Below are 21,634 nucleotides of genomic sequence, written 5' to 3'. Positions count from 1 at the left end.
TACATCAACGGGTAGCCTCTAATTTTCGGAACTCCGCTCAGATATCTCTCTGGGCGGAGACATTATTGGCGCTGTAGACAGGAACTCTACTCTTCATCTCTACTAGAACCCTGCTCAGGTACCTCTCTGGGCGGAAACAGCAATATACACCAGTTCATTATATAGGAGAAGTGTGGAATCCTTCAGACTTTTTATGGATTATCCAGACATCCAGACTTTCCTATGTCTAGTCCAGACTTTTTAAGATCCGTCCAGATTTCCCCAGATATATCGCAATAATCTAGCATTAACTCTTCTGGCAGGCTTCAACTTTCGTGGAAGTTGATGAGTTTATAGCAATTACTCAATGACCTTCATTACAAATAAGCTAGTAGTCCATTGAGAATCAGCAAATTTGATAGATTCATGAGTTCCTTATATTAAGCCTCTGAGGATGTTACATCAATGCGCAGAAAGATGGAAGATCAGAGGTACGCATATATATGTTTCGCTGTGAAAATCATCATTTAGATCAATTTTGCAGATCTGAACGATAACATACAAACTCTCTTGAAGTATATTCGTTGTTTTTATCAACCAAAATATTCTCTAGAAATACATTATATGGCAGAACAACGTTTGCCGGGTCAGCTAGTCTATATATATAAAAATTAATTTCTGTCTGTCTGTCTGTCTGTCTGATTCTTATGGACTCGGAAACTACTGAACCGATCAGCATGAAAATTGGTATGTAGGGATTCTTGGGGACGGGGAAGGTTTTCGTGATAGTTTGAGAATCCTCCCCTCTCTCCAAGGGGGGGCTGCCATACAAATGAAAAACAAATTTCTGAATTACTCGAGAATCAAGCTCAAGCATAATCAAGCAAACGAAACCAAATTTGGCATGTGGAGGTTTAAGGATGCAATAAATATTTCTATGGTGGTTAGACACTCCTCTCGCTCTCTAAGGATGGGCTGTCTTACAAATGAAACACAATTTTTTCCTAAATTCTCATATGTTCTACAATTACATGAAACGCACTCCTATATCTTCTTCTATCTATACCAAAAAAAGGATCGCCGGATGTATTGATAAGAGCAGAACTCGAGGAAGGAATTGTTCGATTTAGGGCTGTTTTTATTCTATTATATTTTCTGTATAAAACATTTATTCCATGTAACAGAGAAACATGTTATTTGCAAGTGGTTGAAAAATCTTGAACGAGAATTGTGTCTGAAAATAATCTGATGTTATAATGATAAGTTTTGTTAGAAATTATATTTAGTAATTTTATAGTAAAAGGTATATTCAACGAGGTCGAATAAAAGATCATTCAATGAACAGTTCTGCGATTGGACCCATGAACTTGCTCATAGTAAGAAAACGTGAATGTCTAAGGTATTGATAATGAAAAATTGCGAAAAAATGTTATTATGAATTAAATAGAACACATTTTTGATACCGAAAAGTAAATTTTCATTCATAATTTTTATTTTCCAAGTTTTATCAGTTTATCTGCTAAATCATTGTCAATATTACTTCCCAAAGCGTAGCACGAAGCTCTATGCCGTCAACGCGAAATAGAGGTGAGTGAACGAAACAATATTTTCTTCTGCGCAGCTGGCAATCTCGTTTTGGACCGTGAACCACGGTGGATTTCATTTACCCGGGATTCGAACCAGTCAGAAATGAATTTAATTATTAACCAGCCATCGACGGCTGGATTCGTTCTTCCATCAATAGTATATGAGTCCTCTTTAAATTTTTACGAAATTCGATTAAGGGTTGAGCCGAAATTGGCTGTTGAAATTCTCGATTACAAAAAAAAGGAAGGTCTTTCACTGGGAGCGTGGCGTCGCATGGAAAAAGTTTAAAAGGGTATTATTTCTGAATGAAAAGGATATTTTCCTCTAATCTATATTAGCATTGAACACTTGTTTCAGGTAGTATTTTACTATCTCTCCGCGTAATATGATAGCTGGACATGAAAAGGATTGTAATCATCCCCACGAAAAACAAATGCAAACAATAGTTAGACCAAAATTGTCTCCAATTGTTCAACATTGCGAACTACATTTTTCTATTTTATATCTAGCGTCCACGGTTTCATATCAATTCGTCATAATTAGCTCCAATGATAAGTCGCTTTTTGCAGCTAGAATATATCTGTCCAAGTTAAGAAATATTTTAATGATTTATTTAAGATTAACAATAGTGACGATAGTTTCAAAAACTCAGAATAAATATCGATTTTACTAATTACTTCTCATCTTCACTTTTGATCTCTTCTTCTCCCCCGACAGTTGACGTAACATTTGTCATAGATATAATAATTAATTTTCGAACGACGTTCGTCAACGGCCAGGATGAGGTGGTATCGCATCCGGGCCGCATCGCGGTGCATTATCTGAGCGGCTGGTTCCTGATCGACCTGGTGGCGGCAATCCCGTTCGACCTGCTGCTAGTCGGGAGTGATACGGACGAGGTAAAGTTTTTCATTACGCTCCAATAAACCCAATTTTAGCCGCAAATCCTAGTATGCAAAATACAGTTTTTTGTTAGTATTGTTTTTGTTTCTCTCTATCTACCTTTTAAAACGAATGTTTCGGTTTTGTTTTCGGTACGGTATCTAGGATATCAATTGAATTGCTTCTTCAATCTAGTTATATTATGTTTATTCTTATGAACGATAATGTAAGAGCAACTGAACAAACAGCAAAAAATATGGCATGCCCTCGACAGACGAAGGCAACTTGCATTCGAACTATTTTTTTTATCAGTTGTAAATATATTTATGTCTTTCGGTTCGTAACGAAGAATACAATTTCCCACCCAACAAACTCAATTAGCAACATCCTCTAGATTCACTTAGACGCATACAGTCATGGAAAATAGATTACAGTTCTTATCGATTAAACCTACTGCCATCCAATGATGTAAGTTTGAAAAATAAGAGTGAAGAAAGCTAAAGTAAACCTGAGCTGTCGAGCGAAGGACGGGTTTACGCGGCTGCCAACATTATCATGCTCCATCCAAAACAAATAGAAACAATTTTATTTCCTTCCTCGGTGACTAAATTTACCATTACGCAGACGTAATCGGTGATCGGAATACCAATAAGTTAATCGATACCACAGCAGAAGAAAATTCGTTCATGAGAATCCGCTCAAGGCAGATCTGCCTCTATGTGTGCCCACATGTGATGGTTTTCTGTTTCATTTATTTTCCTTTGACTTACGCCTTTTGTTTTTTGTCAAACTTCTCAATTCAGATCTCAATCTTCCCTCACCTCTCTGATATTACCAGGAAATAAAAAGTTACACGAAATAAAAACGACGAAACATTAGACTTCAGTTTTGATTTTTTTTTTGTCCCGTTTCCAAACGATTATTAGAAGAAAAAAACCCCGAACATCAGTTCTTTTGAGGTGAAATATATCAAAAGCAGAAATAAATTGCTGCCCACACGCTTGGTCACGAACCGCGTGCGAGGTTCCTTCTCCAGCGTGTTATGGAAACAGTTTGGATCAACAATGCGCTTGCTGTTTCCGTTTGATGTTCTCTATCTCATGCGCGAATGAAGCAATAAATTGACACTACACCTGAAATCCAATCAAAACTAGAAAACTCTGTTCCTTCCATTTCAATTTTTTTTATTCGTGTACTCAACTCGTGCATACGTCTCTCTCTATATGTTGTTCGTGTTACTTTATGTTACATCTCTCTTGCATTCGATTGGTTTCAGTTTAGTTTTCATTTCAGTTTGTCACTCTATCAGCAAATGATTTAGAGCTCGTTTACTCCAACTACAAGCTAGCATTTCTAGAGAGGCACGAACATTTCTCACAAGCAGTGTGACTTGTCCAATCATCGTTCCTTCTAGCACCAGATCTGATGAAAGATATTTTTTTCATTAGACTGTAGTGACTCAGCATGAAATAGTTGTTTTTGAGTGAATTTTCGTAACAAAAAAAAACTATTTGGTTCCATAGTTCCTAGCAAAATCGGCAATCGTTATCCTTAGAGAGCATTAGGAAGGCCATAATCGAAGCTGTTAACGCTAAGTAGAGGGCGGAAATACGTGTCATGTTGCGTATCATGCCATTGCAGTGAATTTTACACGAAATTCCACCAAAACTCATCATCCTTAATTATGATTATGAAATGAAATTTAGAAGTGAATTGTTTCTGTACATTTCTAATTTCATATTGTAATTGTTTTCGTCGAAAGATGCTGTGAAATAAAATGGTTATTGAAATGCAGTTTCCGAAGTGATTATTGGTTTTGGTATTGGTATTATTGAAAATTTAAATTTTGAGTTCAAATAGTTTTGGAATGACTAAAAAATGTCTTCAAAATAAATTTAAAAAAAAAATTGAAAGCGCAGTCTTATAAAATCGTGAACATCTAGTTGTTATGGTTGGTTAGCCAAGTTGGACCAAGATTACGAGAGAAATTGAACGACGAAATTCTGAAATAAATAAGATACTACAGATACTGGATATACGAAAAAGATATCCATTGTGGAGGCGATCTGGCGTAGTGGTAACATCCATGCCTCTCACGCTAAAGGTCACGAGTTCAATTCTCACTCCCGACATTCTTCCAAAAACGGAAGTAAAAGTGACGAACCAGCCAAATTAGTTGAAAGTCACTATAATACAGATAAAAAAAAAAAAAAAAAAAGATATCCATTATATATAGATAATACCACACCAGCAATGGTATGAGCAAGATGAGTTGTCTTGTTGTTAATCAGGTTCTTCCAGGCGACTGTACTAAAATTATAGCACACTAAAAAAATAAAACTCTGGTTTTCACATAACTCAATAAGCGTTATACCAGCGGTGCCAGATTACATGTCCGAGCTAGCCGAGTCACATATTCGTCCCGCGAACGCCAACAATCATGGACCTTGGGTTTCAAGAAATCGGTGCATGGAGCGTTTTGTTTCACTATTTTTATAAAGTTGTTCAATAACTTCAATAAAGTCCTCAACAGAATACGGACACATGAGAAAAATTGTAAAGTAGATCTATTTATTGATCTACTAGCTTCTCGTCCAGTAACTCCTGTCCCTACCTCTCCGCGGTGTCGCCTGGTGTGCGAGTAACCATAGTGAATCTCGTATAAATAAATCTCTTTGCCTTTCACCATACGAGGATGCACGGCACTTATGTAACATTGACATCATCAACGCTCTCAGAGCCACAGAGGAATGCTACATGCAGTTACAGCGTGGATACAATCACTAGCCAAATGGCATGCTCATGCAAGCGAAAGGTTCGTAAGATATGCTCTTCCTAGCCCTTCCGATTCCTGAATCACAAGAGTCGTCAAAGCTTAGGCCGGTAGTCCTCTAAGGGCATGAAACATGAAAGATGGTCGAAGAGAACTTGCAAGGATTTGGTGTTTTCGAACGCCCAGTGTTAAGAACGGTCTACGAAGTTGTACAGGAAAACGGGGTATGAAGTAGAAGGATGAACAACGAACTGGCTCAACTCTACGGCGAAACATCCAAAAAGTCGCCAAGATCAGACGAGTGTGATGGACGGGAAAGGTTGGAAGATTGCCGGAAAGTAGCCCCGTTAATGGTTTGAAACGTTTTGAAAGATTCGTCGACTCCAACCTACAAGTATGATTCAGACATATCAATGATGCTGAAGATCTTCCATTGCGTGAGCTTAATGAATGTGTCCTTCAGTAACAATAGTGGTTATTGACGTTATTGAGAAATGTTTTGCATTCTTCAACCCTCTAGTCGCCTTATGTTGCCGTTATTGATGCGAACAACCGATCATGATAGTTGATTGGTGGGATAATCTTTAAACTATCAAGTCGATAAAGTTTCTCATATTCTCATAGTCATATTTAAATGTGTTCCTATGGCTTTCCTGGATATGCGTGATTTTTTTCAGATTTTTTTTCAGTGTTGCGCGGTAAAAAAAAATTTTTTTATATCTCCAAAGGGTCTGGCTGGCTAAGGGAGTGAAAAGTCCCCCAAACCAAATCACCAGCCGTATGGAAAATATTGTGGAGGGTACTAAATAAAACATTTTGGCACTAGTACCATATATTTGAGTATATGGTACCTTATATGGTACACCATAGGATCTATGGTGAAAAATGCACCTTTTCGTTTTTTTCACGCCATTCTCAATAGCTTTGAGAAAAAAATATGAAAAAAAATACTGAAAGTACATCTTACTAAGGTGTATCGATCAATATTTTCAAACAAATTTTGCATCACAAAATCAGACACTAAAAAAAATTAAAATAATTTGAATTAGGCTGTCAAAAAAGTCCTGCGGTATTTCCGCGAGGTGTCGTTGTAAGCGCGTAGTTCTAGTTGTATTCATTGTATCGAGTCATACTATAGCTTGTTGGAAAGGTATTTTTGCGCGCTATAATATAGTCCTTGACAGTGTTTTGTTTGGTTAAGTCCTTCGTGAGTTATAGTGTCGCAAATATGGAACAAAATAAAGAGAAAATCCGACATATTTTACAGTACTACAAACGACAAAGGCAAAAATGCATCTCAAGCTGCCAATAAAATTTGTGCAGTTTATGGACCCGATACAGTTTCCATTTCCACCGCACAACGATGGTTTCAACGTTTTCGTTCTGGTGTAGAGGTCGTCGAAGATGCGCCACGCTCCGGAAGGCCTGTCGTCGAAAATTGCGACAAAATCGCTGAATTAGCCGAGAAAGACCGGCATAGTAGCAGCAGTAGCATCGGCCAAGAACACTGGGGATAAGTCATCAAACCGTTATTAACCATTTGAAGAAGCTTGGATTCACAAAGAAGCTCGATGTATGGGTGCCACACACGTTGACGCAAAAAACATCTTTGACCGTATCGACGCATGTGAATCGCTGCTGAATCGCAACAAAATCGACCCGTTTCTGAAGCGGATGGTGACTGGCGATGAAAAGTGAGTCACTTACGACAACGTGAAGCGCAAACGGTCGTGGTCGAAGCCCGCTGAAGCGGCTCAGACGGTGGCCAAGCCCTCATTAACGGCCAGGAAGGTTCTGCTGTGTGTTTGGTGGGATTGTCAAGGAATAATCTATTATGAGCTGCTTCTCTATGGCCAAACGCTCAATTCGGACCTGTACTGCCAACAACTGGACCGCTTGAAGGTAGCACTCATGAAGAAGAGGCCATCTTTGATAAACAGAGGCCGCATTGTCTTCCATCAGGACAACGCCAGGCCACACACTTCTTTGGTGACGCGCCAGAAGCTCCGGGAGCTCGGATGGGAGGTTCTTTTGCATCCGCCGTATAGTCCGGACCTTGCACCAAGTGACTACCACCTGTTTTTGTCCATGGCGAAAGAGCTAGGTAGTCAGAAGTTAGCCACAAAAGAGGCCTGTGAAAATTGGCTATCCGAGTTTTTTGCCAATAAGGAAGCGAGCTTCTATAACAGGGGTATTATGAAGTTGGCATCTCGTTGGGAACAAGTCATCGAACAAAACGGCGCATATTTGACTTAAAACAGATGATTGTAACTAATTTTATGAACAAATGAAAATTCAAAAAAAATACCGCAGGACTTTTTTGACATTAGGCTTTTATTTTAAATTAAATTTTAATTTTTTTTAAAATTAGGATTCAGTACTACTCTAGTTTGTATTCCAATTTTTTTCCTACGTCTATTTTAGGTATATGTGTTTTTTTTCAAAATTCTGAGAGCGTTTTTCGCGATACAAAAAAAAATTTTTCAAGCATTTCTAAATTTTGAAAAAAAGATTACTTTGAGACCCAATGTCACTCTAATTTTTATTTAAATGCGTTCCTAGGTGTTGTTTTTTCCCCATGTAGCGTAATTTTTTCTTGATTTTTTAAGAGGATTGCGTGAAAAAAAATATATTGTTTTTTGACTTTTTTTTATTTTTTTTTTTAAATTTTGTTTGTCATATGTCTAAATTTTGTCGGTATATTTAGAGCATTGTTTCCGCTGGACCTCAAGTCACCATAAATATAACTTGTGACACCTGTTTTGTAATGACCAAACTTACAAAACTACTAATTTGACAATTGGTGAGATTAAAGTCAATGTTCACTGAAAAACAAATTTACAAATAAATTTGTACGATCGATTTTTGCGGTTTTTCGGAGTACAAAGAATCGATCCAAAAAATCAGAAATCGGAAAGTATAAGATCGATCTTCTAAATATCTGAACGTATTTCCAGAGCTTGGTCCCAGTTGTCGCAACAAATCAGATTAGGTTATATTTATCTCTCGTTTAGAGCTACCACCAATTTTGTTTCACGATAATGACCTTCGGAAACAGTTGCCATTTATATAACCTTAAGATTTTTTCTGAGCTCTAAGCTGAGCTATTCACACTTAAACATTGCGCCTTTCAAAAGTATTGATGCATTAAGCACAGAAAAGTGGAAGTAGATTCGTGCTGGAGAGGAAAATTTGTCGAACAATGACAGCATCTTCGACTGCAATCGCTGGAACCAAACTTTGGGTTCGCCAAAATAAAAATGTCACCTGAATTTCTCACATCAATCACAAAATACTCCTTTTCGAAGGTCCCGTTGGGGTCAGTAGGTTTAAAAGCAGTAGAATCAAGTTTCGATAGGAATTTCATTGTGTTTCTGTTTTGTTTTGTTGATTGTCCTCAATTCCATGAAAAATAATCAATGAACATTTTTACAAAATGATTATGTATATATAGTGAGAAAAAATTTATTCTGTATGAAACTTGTTTTAGTTCTTCTTATATTTTGTAAGCAGATTGTTGAATGGTTGGAAGCTCACTCCGAGCTTCAAATATGTATCCTATGCTTTGGTGGAGAACAGCTCTCTCCCTAGATGTAATCCCCGCATTCAGTCACTTTCTGTCTACCTCCTTTTCTCATTCGTTTTTGATACCGTATTTTCCTTAACTTTTTATTCTTGTGTTACTCGAATGCCGTATCGAATTGTGTTCGTGTGAATCCGCGTGAAAAAAAATGTACATAAAAAGCTTTTGAAGGCAGCGAATAGAGGAAATTAACAGTCGTTTTAACACCACTAACTCTTCTCTTTGTTACTCTATTTTGATTTTCTCGCGGAATTGTATGATTCGAAGCTGAGATAGCCCTTTTAACCATTTATTTCGTTTCTCTGTTTTGCTTTTACACCAAACAAATTAACTCTACTCTACCTTAAGTCTACTAAATGACGCCAGTTTCTATATATTTTACAGCTTGGCTTGGACAAAGACGAGGTATTATCCTTTATATTCGAACCTACAGTTTTAAGTCACCCTTTCGTAACGTTTCTCTCAAATATACCTACATTACCGAAGTATACCATACAGATGGAAGTTGCCCTTTTAGCAACCAGAGAAAAAGAAACAGCTTCATGTTGTAAATGGCAGCATTCGTTCTGTTTTCGTTTCATTTCCGTTCCTTTATCGTATCGATTGTTTTCCCGATAATCCCACGTTTTTACTTTTTGCGCTGACTAAGAACCTAAAATTTAATTAAACCATAAAGAAGATACAATAAAAAAAAGTATGCTGCTACCCAGCAATGTGCATAGTAAACATAGTATCCAATCAAGATATAATCGATTTTGTTTGAGCTTTGTTTTTTCTCCTCCAACATCGTTTGGTATGACTTTGTTGCAGCTGTTGCTTTCGCTTCCTCAAGCTTACAAACAGTATTGCTATACGTATATACATATGCAAGAAATACTAATAAACCTAATAGATACTAATCTTTTTTTCCATCTTATATTCCGTTTCTCTGCCGTGTCTTACATTTGTAAATATTCATACGGGAAAGATTAAAGGAAAACTCCGATCGATGTCTGTCGATGATGCCCTTTAATTTTCCACGCGCAAATCATCTGCCCACAAAACCGACTTCTGTATGTTCGCGTGGTTCATGTTGCTGTTGTAACATCCCGAGAAAAAAAGCAGCGAACTGAAGACCATTGCTTCCCAGAGACATCTCAGTTCGCTGCTCAGCATCTCCTTCCAACATTCAACGAAGTTTTGTTTTTGGTTTTAATGAGATTTTCAATGTCATCACGTTATTTGAGTTCGTACATGTACACACACCCGAATAAAGAGAGAAAAAAAGAATACATTCACACTCACATTTCGGTCCTTTCCTGGCTTGATTGCTGTATTGTCACACCTTATGACTCCTTAGTTGGCATCGTTCTTTAACTTGGTACCGGTTAGATACGACCTACAAGCTCTCACCTATGCTTCCGCTCTATACCGGATTTATCACTAGCTTATAAAGCCTTTTAATGCGTTCGCAATACACAAAACGCAGTATCAACACTCCCAAACAAGGTAAATTGAACCTTCAAAGTACTTTGCTCTGCCCAACACCCAGGGGGCAGACTGTTTGATTATTTTACCTCAAAACGCTGAACGGTTTCGTTTTTTGTTTCGCATTCTCGCTATTCCGGTGAAAAGAAATTCCAAATCCGACAAATTTTCTATCCACAATCCCTACTCTTAACTGCTAACTGAAAACCATTTACCGTTTCCAACCGTTATTCTTTTAAGTTGTTCTTTTTTTTTCTTACGTTTCCCTCACACGTTATAATTTTCGATTTCGATTTCTGGTTTCCATTTGTTCTCAACGACAAGGGCAACGTAAAGGCAATTCCAGATGCATTCTAATCGAAAGCTAAAATACGAACTAACGAAAACAGAAAGGAAAACAAAAAACAAAAAAAAATCTATTAGGTGATTAAGCAAATTCCCATCACGAGATCATAAGCACAACCATACACAAACATACAAACGAACACATGGCTCACGGTGACTCATTCCTTCTTGCAGCGCAATTTCTTTGGAAGGAAAAGCTAATGATGAAAAGAGGCGCTTTGGGATCCACACCCACTCACACCCACACCCACACAGTCATCCATCCACACGCACCTACCAAAAGCATTCGGTTTTCTTATCGTCTCAAAAATTAACCCACAAAGCGCTCGTTTTATCGCCTTGTTAATATTACACCTAGGAGCTTTGTTATGTTTCATTTAGATTCTTCTCAAATGCTATTTTTATGTGTTTTTATTTAGTGTATAATTTTGTTTTGCATATATATATTTTTCTTTTCTCTTTTTCCTTCCAATTTCTGTGTCGGCAGTTAGAGTAAATCCACCAATGTTTGTGTTTCTTTTTGGTTTTGTTTTGAATAGCGAATAATATAGATTTTGTTCTAGGAATGCAGCGTGGTTTCGCAGTTAGATGCGAGACGTTCGATCAAACTACAAATGACAAGGAATATGCGTTTGAATGGATTTTTTAAAAAAAAAGATGATATTTTTCTGTGAGTGATGTGGTGAACTCGGGGTTTGTGTCTTCTCACTTACTACAGGCTTTTGCGCTAAGTCTATTTACCGTAAATTCTTTTGCAACTCTAACCCAACCTAACCGGGTGTTCTCGAAACTATCCGGACTCCGTCGAATCAGTGGATGATGCTCTATCTTATTATGTCCCATCCGGTTAGCAACAATCTTATCTATACAAATTTCGGTATCCTCTATTTCTGAGACATTGCGTATTATTCATTAATTCATTTAACAATATTCGTTGACAACACATCCTGATCTGATGAATCAGAAAAAAACATTAAAAAACTTTGGACAATATGAACCAACTAGAAATAATAACATAAACTATGAAATAATGATGAAAATATTTTTGCTTACCAGCTCGTACGAAAATCCCACATAGTGCAACGTTGCCAACATCGTGCCAATTTGAATGACTTTTTCGACCTATCCTCCGTATTAGACAACCAATTACAAGCCGAAACTGTGCCAATCTGGCACTGCGTTGACCGAATGGAAAACTGCTCGACCGTTACTGTTATTCAAATTGAATTAATATATATTTATACTGATATACTCGCTGTACAAAGTAGTTATATCATGATATAAGCTATGCATTAAAAACGATTAATTTAGAATGGCGATGAGGAAAAAAATACGAAAGATAATTCAATGGAACAAATTTTCCTTAGATCTCACGTTCATTAAGCGATTAGGCCATTAAGCTAAGCGGTCTTACGACAGTTGAACGGAAGCTTTGCCATGACCAATGAATAGATGTATGTAAGCATATTTTTCAGCTCTTTCGTGGTCTTGACGATAATTTTTGGCCACGAAATTATTGGAGTAAATCCTCCATTTGAGGATCGACCAAAAATTTCTATCGGTCGCAGCTAGAAAATATTGGGAAGATCTGGGTGATCTTCGATACAACGGTTATCTTCAGCCGTTTCGTCTCCGTACAATTTGACCTGATACCTCTTCACCGTTGGTCAGTTACTCAGAGCTCCGCGGCCCATGGTGAGGAACGATGAGGCCTCATTCTTCTCGGTCTTTCTCTTTAGTTTGTGCTGCATTTTACTGCAGCACCGTCGGACCTTGAATGCGTGGTGAGTGACAAGCTCTTGAATGCTAGTGTACCGTCACAAATCGGAAAAAAAAACTTTGACGGAAAATCTTCCGGCAAGACTGGGAATCGATCCTGAACACCTGGTATGATAACGTGTGATACTAACATCTCGGCCAAGAGATCACTAGACTAGTTAAAATGTGCTAAAAGGCTTTGGGCAATGGAGAAACCGATTTTTTTTTGTGACCACCTTGTTTCTTTGAAGGCAGCACGTTCTGCTACACCTAAGAGTATTACGGTGTCTGACCTTCATGATGGTCCACAATTCCTCAATCGGACGAAGTTCCGGTGAGTTCAGAGGGTTGACGTCTTTTGGTACAAAAACAACACTAATATCTCTATACTATTCAAAAAAGTGCCAGGATACCAAACCCAGCCAAAACAGCGTCTCACCTCTGTGAGACCGCAGGAAGGGCAGGTACTTGTCGGTTAATGGTATCTGCCTTGATGCACGGCTGGCTCACTATGTCGCATTCACAGATGGTCTACTAAACCAAGAAGTTTTTGGTGAATTTGCCCAGCTTTTCCCTTACCTCCACAGGAATGGCCAAGCATGATGGGACGGCGTAAAACTCTTGCCACGGCAGTTGCTTTGTGTTCGCCTTAATATCAGTCTCATCGTCGATCACAACACACTTCGGTTTGGTCAGCCACTTTCGGTATAACTTCCCGGTGTGGTTTCTGCCCAGCGTGTTTTGTTTGCGGTTCCGGTTCGGTGAACTCCGGCATGTGGCATAATTTTGTTGTAAACCCAGATGGAAACATCGGCCGACCTTCATAGCTTCCACTAGGTCAGCTATCTCCGGTTTTCCGCCATTGCCTGACTGCCGCTAGGTCTCATAAATATTCTTGAATGATGTTACCTTCTGGCCCACCGTCGAATGACGAATTCGCAGGTGTTTCTCAATCCATTTGTGAGACACAGTCAGATTTTCCACGACAACGCGGATCTGCTCTTGCTCCGATACTCGATAACCACTCGACAGATTGTGATGGAATTCTGCCGACGTAAACATTACATTCTTGACTAATTCCAGATAAAATTTCATCAATTTTCTCCCACACGCTGAAGAAGTTACCAACTAAACAATGTATCTCACATTTTCTAGTACAGTCTTTATCAAGTTTCCATCGCGACTTCTTCTTATATCCAACAATATCAAGTCTACTATTCCAGACTTTTTTCCACCAAATCAGTGATCATGTATTGTCAATTATTTGATACATTTTAGCTGGAATGCGAAAAATGCATTAAAATATAAATTCTGTTGTTTATCGCGGAAATTCTTCGCTTCAAGTTTCCTCCATTCGCTCCGCTTCGCTATTCAAATGACAGTCTAGCGAGATAGAGCTAAAGTTTTGCTCAGTGCGATTTATATTTTTATAATTATAGCTGCGACTATAGGCATCCCACTCTACATTGTTTTGCCAGATCGGTCCCGAAAAATGGTCCCGAAACAGCTGTGCCGAAATTGTGCCATTTTGCAATGATTTTGTCGACCTACCCTTCGTATTCGACAACCAATTACGAGCCAAACCTGAGCCAATCTGGCACCGCGTCAACCGATTGAAAAACTGCTCGACCCTCATTATGGCAACCGTCCGATGATTATGGTTTCTGTAGAAACATTTGATACGGCTATAGTAAAATTTCTCTCCGGACGACAGTGTGTCACAACACCATCCAATGCAATGGTTCAGCGGTGTGGACGAATCAAATTTTCACTGAATAGTACATGTAGACATACATATTTTAATTGTAATGAATTGTGCAAGTGAGTTTTACCTGAACAACCCTATCCAGCTAAATTCCAGGATGCTGATAGCATCATCGATGGGTGTCTGATGCAATCGTTGAATGCAAATGCGGGTCCTATATATGCTGCCGACGAAGAAGTTGCAAATTTGAGGATCGGTATCTGTTTAGGCGTTAAAATATAACATATAATTGTTAATTGGGGAAGAATTACTTGCTCAAGCAAATTCTTAACTCCGTTCACTCCTCTCGCTTTTGTTTATATGAGTGAGTTATATTCAGTGTGAAAGAGAAAGCAATCGCTGCAGTGATGCCGTTTCGCTCTGTACACGTTATTGCGAATATTTATAGCTGAAGCTGTTGGCAGTGCTGCTTGCGAGGCGCAAAGCGTGGTTGGATTCCGGCATTTTTGTTATGGTGCTCGTTCGACATCGGATCGGATCTACTCGAAAATATTTTAAAGCGGGTAGGCATCCCACCCGTGTCAACAGCTATGCCGAAATCATGGCACATTTTGCAATGATTTTGTCGACCTACCCTTCGTATTCGACAATCAATTACTGATCCAATTTGGCACTGCGTCGACCGATTGGAAAAATGCATTACCTTCATTATAGCGGAATTTGTTTTCATAACAGGTGAAACAAACATTAACAAACACCGTCGATACATCAATACTAATAATAACACAAGGCTGTACTACATTTATAATAGATAAGAGCTATACTATATTACACTATATAATGAACGAACCATTTTTTCCTTGAAACAAAGTATAATATGTTACACCATTCAGAGAGAACACTTCCAGCCTTTGTCATCACCGTCCGATGATTATGCTTTCTGTAGAAACATTTGATACGGCTAGAATAAAAATTCATTTCCGACGATAGTTTGTCACGATATCATCCAATGCAATGGGTCACCGCTGTGGACGAATCAAATTTTCACTAAAAGGTATGTGTGGACATAAATACTTTAATTATAATAAATTGTGCAAGTGAGTTTTATCTGAACATTCCTGTACAATTTATTGCACATATTTTATTGATATACATATCAGGTTGCTATTGACACACAGTTAATCGCCGGTTCTATACACGAGAAAACATAACTGGAACTTGTTCCCGACTATCGCGCAAGAATAGTACATGGAAGCAGTCGTTAGAACTATTATCCTTAAAATCTGCCCATTTTTTCGCATTTCGTTGAAATTCAAAGAAAGGGCATCAAAATTGAACATTGATTGGAGACAAATTACTCACTCAAGCATTTTTTTACTCCGTTCACTACTCTAGCTTTTGTTTAAATGTATTGTATTTTTGTGTATTCGTACTTTTGTACTTTTGTAGCACTTTGTGGCATTCGGTCGACATCGGACCCATAACCGCTCGAAAATATATGAAACTGAAATCGCTCACGGCGTTCGGTCGATATCGAGTTGATGAACGCTCGAACAAAATTGGGAGCGGGCAGTCTCCAAAATAATACAATGAAGATCGATGTGATTTTATGACAGGTCGACCAATTCAAAGTAAATAAATAAAGAGGTATGCTACATCGTCTTCGTATACTGGGTGGCGCATGAGTCACGCAACCGATTTGCACAAAAAAAATTCGTATAAAAAAAATGTATCACGATATAAAACCTTTATTCTCGAATAAAAAACGATATAAAATCGACAACTGAACCGCTTAGGAACCAACACGCTCGATAGTTGCAGCGCGATCGTTATTTGTTTTTCCTTCAGAGAGCGTTGCGTGACTTATGCGTCACCCTGTACAGTAGACGTAGTTAATTTTGGAAAATTCTCGGTTAGATCGACGTCGTGGAGTTTTTTCAATATTTTTTTCATTGCTTCTTGGATACTAAAGAAAAAGTTACCACGTTTCAAGTCGCCACGGCGATAAACATGATAGTCAGTGGCGTCGACTGGACGGTGCGGAGGGGGCGGTCCGACCCCGGGTGCAGAATGAACCAAATTTGTATGAAGAAATTGGATAAACATGATTTATTCCTTTTCTGGCGGGGTGGTGGGGTGCGAATCGACCCTTCCGCCTTTTTGATGGCAGGTAAGGTTTTGTTTTATGCTTCATCGATATTATTATGATCTCTTTTTGTTTACTTCAATAAAATTTCGAAGTGCACCGTCCCGCGATGCCGGAACAATAGCAGAACTGAATGTTACGAAGGAGACAGGATATTTTCCCTTGTTTTCCGAGAGATAAGTCGTCAAGATGGAAATGGCAAATGTTTTTTTTTTCTAAACACTAGGTCAGGCGAAGTTAATCAAATTCATTTGACAAGATATTTCGCTTGAAAAAAATTCTTGCAATCTTCCACTAAACATGCAATCTGTGTTTATCGGTTTTCAAATTCTATTTGATTCGGAAATATACCACTATACTGTTTTGCTACAGAACACATGAATCACATGAGTGTCCTCCTGCAGAAATATTTAATATTGGAACGTTAAATTCCTGCTAAAAGCAACTGAAAAACAAGGTACAGTCTATCGCAAAATTTAATGTACAAATGCTACTTGACCATACTTTCCATTTATTTGGTATAAAATATTTTGATTACATTGATTATTTTGATGCATATGTATTACTCACACATTGACCTAGCTGTACGTGCAATAAAATTCCGAGAAAGGTTTTCTTCTAATTGTTTATTCCTAAAAATTGCAAACAATCTCTTTTCTAGGCATCGCAAAATTGAGTGTACGCCTTAAATTTCTCCGAACAAATTAGTCTTGTAGTCTTGTAAGTAAGTTTCTTTGCGAATTAGCGTACTTTTTTCATCAGTGATTGGTGTCAATACTTAACCATTGCTTGGCGAGTGTTGGTTTTTGTTTTTTATTGATGTTTGTCAAAATGGCAATTTACATTACAGGAAATAGCAGATATAGTCGTTACAGCAAATAAAATCATAAACAAGTGGAAATACGAAGGAACCATGAAAAATCTCTCGAGTAGGAGACACAAACGTATCCTGTCTTCTGATGATGAACGAGTAATTATGCGAACATTGCGAAAGAACCCTATAACAAACATTCCTAAATTGACTAACGAAGTGACCTGTCAGCGCAGATACTGTCCGGAGAGCAGCATACAGAAACAATCTGAGAGGTCGTATTTGCCGTGAAAATTATTTCAACTCAAAGGTGAATATGAAAAAAAGGACTATAGTTTGTTAGAGCATTTGTGAACAGACCTTAGGAGTTCTGGAACAAGGTCTTTTATACGGATAAGCCGAAAACCAATCTCTTTGAGTCGGATGGAAGACAGACGGTGTGGAGAAAACCAGTATCGGTGCTCCAGGTTCAGCATTTGGTTCCACCATAAAACACGGCTGCGGTAGTCAGATGATGTATGGTACATTGGCGGCTTCTGAATCCGGAACCATGGAGTTTATAGATTCGGCGATGGACAAAATGCCTTAATTGATCTTCCTGAAACGTAACGTGCAGTATCTTGTTCTGAAATTGGGTCTCCCTCGTGATTACTACTTTCAACAGAATAATGACCCGAAGCAAAATGACCGTGCGGGAATACCTGCTCTATAATGTCCCAATCAACTCAAAACACCTCCGAACTCTAAAATAACAAAGCCGCATGAGGTATATACTCAATTTTGCGATAGACCGTATATAAAATTCAGGATACTTTTATTCGAAATGTTTGAAATTCATTATTATTAATTTGATTATTTTTTGACTTTGATAACAATACTTCTTCTATGTAGCGGATTATTATAAGAAAACTTGAATCATTTTTGACAATTTCATTGGATTCTTTTTGACAACTAATTCGAATTTATCCGCCTGACCCAGGGTAAACTCTTATTCCATCAATTGGAAGCATATTTGGGACGAAATTGTGTGACAATAGAAAAAACATGTTCAAACTTACGTGCCAGATGAAAGCAAAGCATTGAATTGAGTAGTCAAAGGATCGAATAGTTCAAATGTTGCAGGTAGTCTATCTTTCAAAGCCTATGTTCACAATGATACTTCTAATCAGATTTTTCAGAATTATTTATTTCTCCATTCCAGCGAATTTTGCATTCGGGTAAAGGGTGTGTCACATCAAATTGCATCACGGAAAAAACGCTGTAGAAATTCGCCCAGTAGACCGATCCTTTTGAAAATTTTAGACAGTAAAATAAAAACTATTAAACAACTTTTGGAATTTTCTTTTTATTCATACTTCGAGCCCAAGCCCGTATGCTCGCACCTTCCTCTTTACCTCGTCCATAAGGTTCTGTACAACGTCAGGTTGTAGTTTTTTTTGAACAGAAATGCATTTTCTCTTGAAGTCCGCATCCGATTTGACAACTTTTGGGCTCTTCCGGAGGGCCTGCTTCATAATCGCCCAATATTTCTCTATTGGGCGAAGCTCCGGCGCGTTGGGCGGGTTCATTTCCTTTGGCACGAAGGTGACCCCGTTGGCTTCGTACCACTCCAACACGTCCTTTGAATAGTGGCACGAAGCGAAATCCGGCCAGAAGATGGTCGGGCCCTCGTGCTGCTTCAATAGTGGTAGTAAGCGCTTCTGTAGGCGCTCCTTAAGGTAAACCTGCCCGTTTACCGTGCCGGTCATCACGAAGGGGGCGCTCCGCTTTCCGCAAGAGCAGATCGCTTGCCACACCATGTACTTTTTGGCAAAGTTGGATAGTTTCTGCTTGCGAATCTCCTCCGGAACGCTGAATTTGTCCTCTGCAGAGAAGAACAACAGGCCCGGCAGCTGACGAAAGTCCGCTTTGACGTAGGTTTCGTCGTCCATTACCAGGCAATGCGGCTTCGTCAGCATTTCGGTGTACAGCTTCCGGGCTCGCGTCTTCCCCACCATATTTTGCCTTTCGTCGCGGTTAGGAGCCTTCTGAACCTTGTATGTGGGCAGGCCCTCCCGCTGCTTGGTCCGCTGGACGAATGAACTTGACAAATTCAGCTTATTGGCGACATCCCAGACCGAACTTCTCGGATCACGTCTAAACTGCTTAACTACGCGCTTGTGATATTTTTCATTGACGAAGCATCCATTTTTGCCGTTCTTCACCTTCCGGTCGATGGTTAGGTTCTCGAAGTATCGTTTTAGTACTCTGCTGACCGTGGATTGGACGATTCCCAGCCAGAGCTGCAATCCATCACCGTCAATGTCACAAAAAAGCTGACCATAGTCACTCAATTCCTCTCACGGCACGTGGAATCCAAATATTCAGTAGTGATACTCACTATTTTGTTTCTGACACCTAACCAAATGACGGTTGGTTCCAATGCCTCTCACTGCCGATCGCTCTGTTTACAACTTTACGTTACGAGAGCGGTGGTTGTGGCGTATGATGGTAGTAGAAATGTGAGTGATCAGACAGTTCCAATCATTCTTGACAATCGCGACGGTTGTTTAGATTCGTTTGTTGAAGTAGAAGTTGTTGTTGCTGTTAGAGATGTCTAAATTTTTCGTTTATTCGATTATCGATTAATCGTGGGGCCAATATTCGATTCATTCGAACAATTGTCTTTCAGTATTCGATTAATCGAGCGAATATTTATTTCTTGTAGTTAAAATGAACAGACATATATAATAAAAAATATTATGGTGTCATGATTTTAAAAGTTACATTAAATATAATTTTCAAATGAACATGGTGCAGCATAATGGTTTTTGAATGAAATGGTATTTAAGTATATTGATAAATTTACCATTTCATAATTATTTTGCGGATCATGAAAACGATCCGATTGAAAACCGACAATGCGTGTTTTTTTTTATTTTGTGTTAATCATTACCAGAACTTTTGAAGTTTAGTTAATAAACGTGTGATGAACACAAAAATTGAATTTTTTCATAAAACGAAAGAAAATTGCGATCTCAAAGAATCGCTTAAAAATCATCCACTTGCATTGAGGCTCTATTGAGAAACTTCTTATACCGTGCCATTAACTGCGCCACGAACAATTCCAGATGGAATATATGTTTGCTTCCTTTGCTGCATCCGGTGTTCATAGTACCCGGCAAAATTCAACGTTTGCGTCTTCAGACTCGTCGCAATTTTTAACCAGATTAGGTACCAATCCACAGATTATAACATTCGATAGAACGCCTTGGGATAGCAGTTCGTATAGCTGTTTCGTCACCACTTCCAGCTTCTGTGGACTTTGTTCGAGGACAATCTGATTGGCGGTTTCTCGAAGGAATATTTGCCTGTCGATTTACGGCACCTTATAGTTGACCGTGAACGGTTACAGTTGTACCAAGCTTCCAGCATGAGGATAGCGTAATTCTTTTCGTTAGCTCCGAAGGAATGTGCTGAAATGCAAATAGTGTTGTTACATTCAAGAAACAAACAAATGACAATCTTACATAGAAAATTTTAAGAATATCCTCCTAAGATAGAGCCGGCACTCTTACTCAAGCAACGACTCCTAACCGCGGGGATAACCCGCGAAGTAGAATTGGCGCACAAAATCAATCTGCACGTAGACAAATACTTTTCAATGGTTCTTCTCAGCGCATCCTGGGTATCTTTGATCAGCTAATCCACTTCGGACAAGACGAGTCTCATATTCCCTCTACCCACTGGGAGCAATTTGCTTGATCAAATTCGACACGACCACCCTGTTATATATCACGGCAACCGATGAATTCAACTCGATGTGGTAATTACTGCTGATGCTCCTGATTTCCACCTTCCGGTTCGAGGGCGTTGTGAAATTCATTATCTCATTGCGTAGCCGTTCCGCGCCCGGTTGGTAAAGTTTCCGCAGCAGACACATGATGCGAGTTTTGTTACTGGCCTGGAAGGGCCGTAGAACATGCGGGAAGTCTCCCTGGGAGCAAAGATTGATCAGATGCGTAACTTGCGTTTTGTGGTAGTCCAGTTTGGATAGCTGGCGCGGTCGGTAGCGGTCAACCCAGAGAGCCATTGTACACAAAAATATTTGATGTATAATGTATACAAAAATACTTGGTGACTTGTTGTTTTCGTGTTGGCCTTTGTCAAAGTAAATGTCATCACCTCCAGAGTAAATAAAGAGTATAAATACCATATCCCTGCAGCTTGCAACTGAAAATATAAGTCTGCAACAGGATAGGCAGGACATCAAACATCAGTAAAATTGCGAATATGTCTACAAATTTAGCATCGTTGCAACGATGAGAAACAAATTTGGTAAAAAAAAAATCGAAGTCGAACGTGTTTCAAAATGCATCATTTTGCTAATTTCAAACCCGATCGGGATCCTCAATAGAGGGGATAATCAAGGCGTGTCATTCCACAAACTAAGTACTAATACAAATGACACGTGTAATACTACGTAGAGTCGGCGAAGTGCCACTAAAAGCATTAAGGCCATCTGAAAAGATGAAAAGAAAATACATGCCTGAAAATACAATATTCTTCAAATTGTATTTAAAATGAAACTGTATATTCACATCTGGCATCCCTGGCCG

At 38.8% G+C, this 21,634-nt stretch overlaps 1 protein-coding gene across 11 annotated transcripts in view; it reads left to right on the top strand.

Annotated features, from left to right (window-relative positions):
- LOC129771754 (potassium voltage-gated channel subfamily H member 6) overlaps positions 1 to 21,634 on the top strand; it is a 405,800-nt gene that overhangs the window by 320,991 nt on the left and 63,175 nt on the right. For 10 of the 11 annotated variants that reach the window (XM_055775755.1, XM_055775760.1, XM_055775754.1 and 7 more), the window contains 2 exons: positions 2,284 to 2,465; positions 9,189 to 9,209. In XM_055775755.1, the coding sequence (XP_055631730.1) occupies positions 2,284 to 2,465; positions 9,189 to 9,209 (203 nt within the window). The remainder of the gene's footprint in view (positions 1 to 2,283; positions 2,466 to 9,188; positions 9,210 to 21,634) is intronic. The other variant, XM_055775757.1, reaches the window with a different exon arrangement.

Source organism: Toxorhynchites rutilus, chromosome 2 (genome assembly GCF_029784135.1).
Source record: "Toxorhynchites rutilus septentrionalis strain SRP chromosome 2, ASM2978413v1, whole genome shotgun sequence".
Lineage (NCBI taxonomy): Eukaryota > Metazoa > Arthropoda > Insecta > Diptera > Culicidae > Toxorhynchites > Toxorhynchites rutilus.
This window is presented reverse-complemented; position numbering and strand designations above follow the sequence as displayed.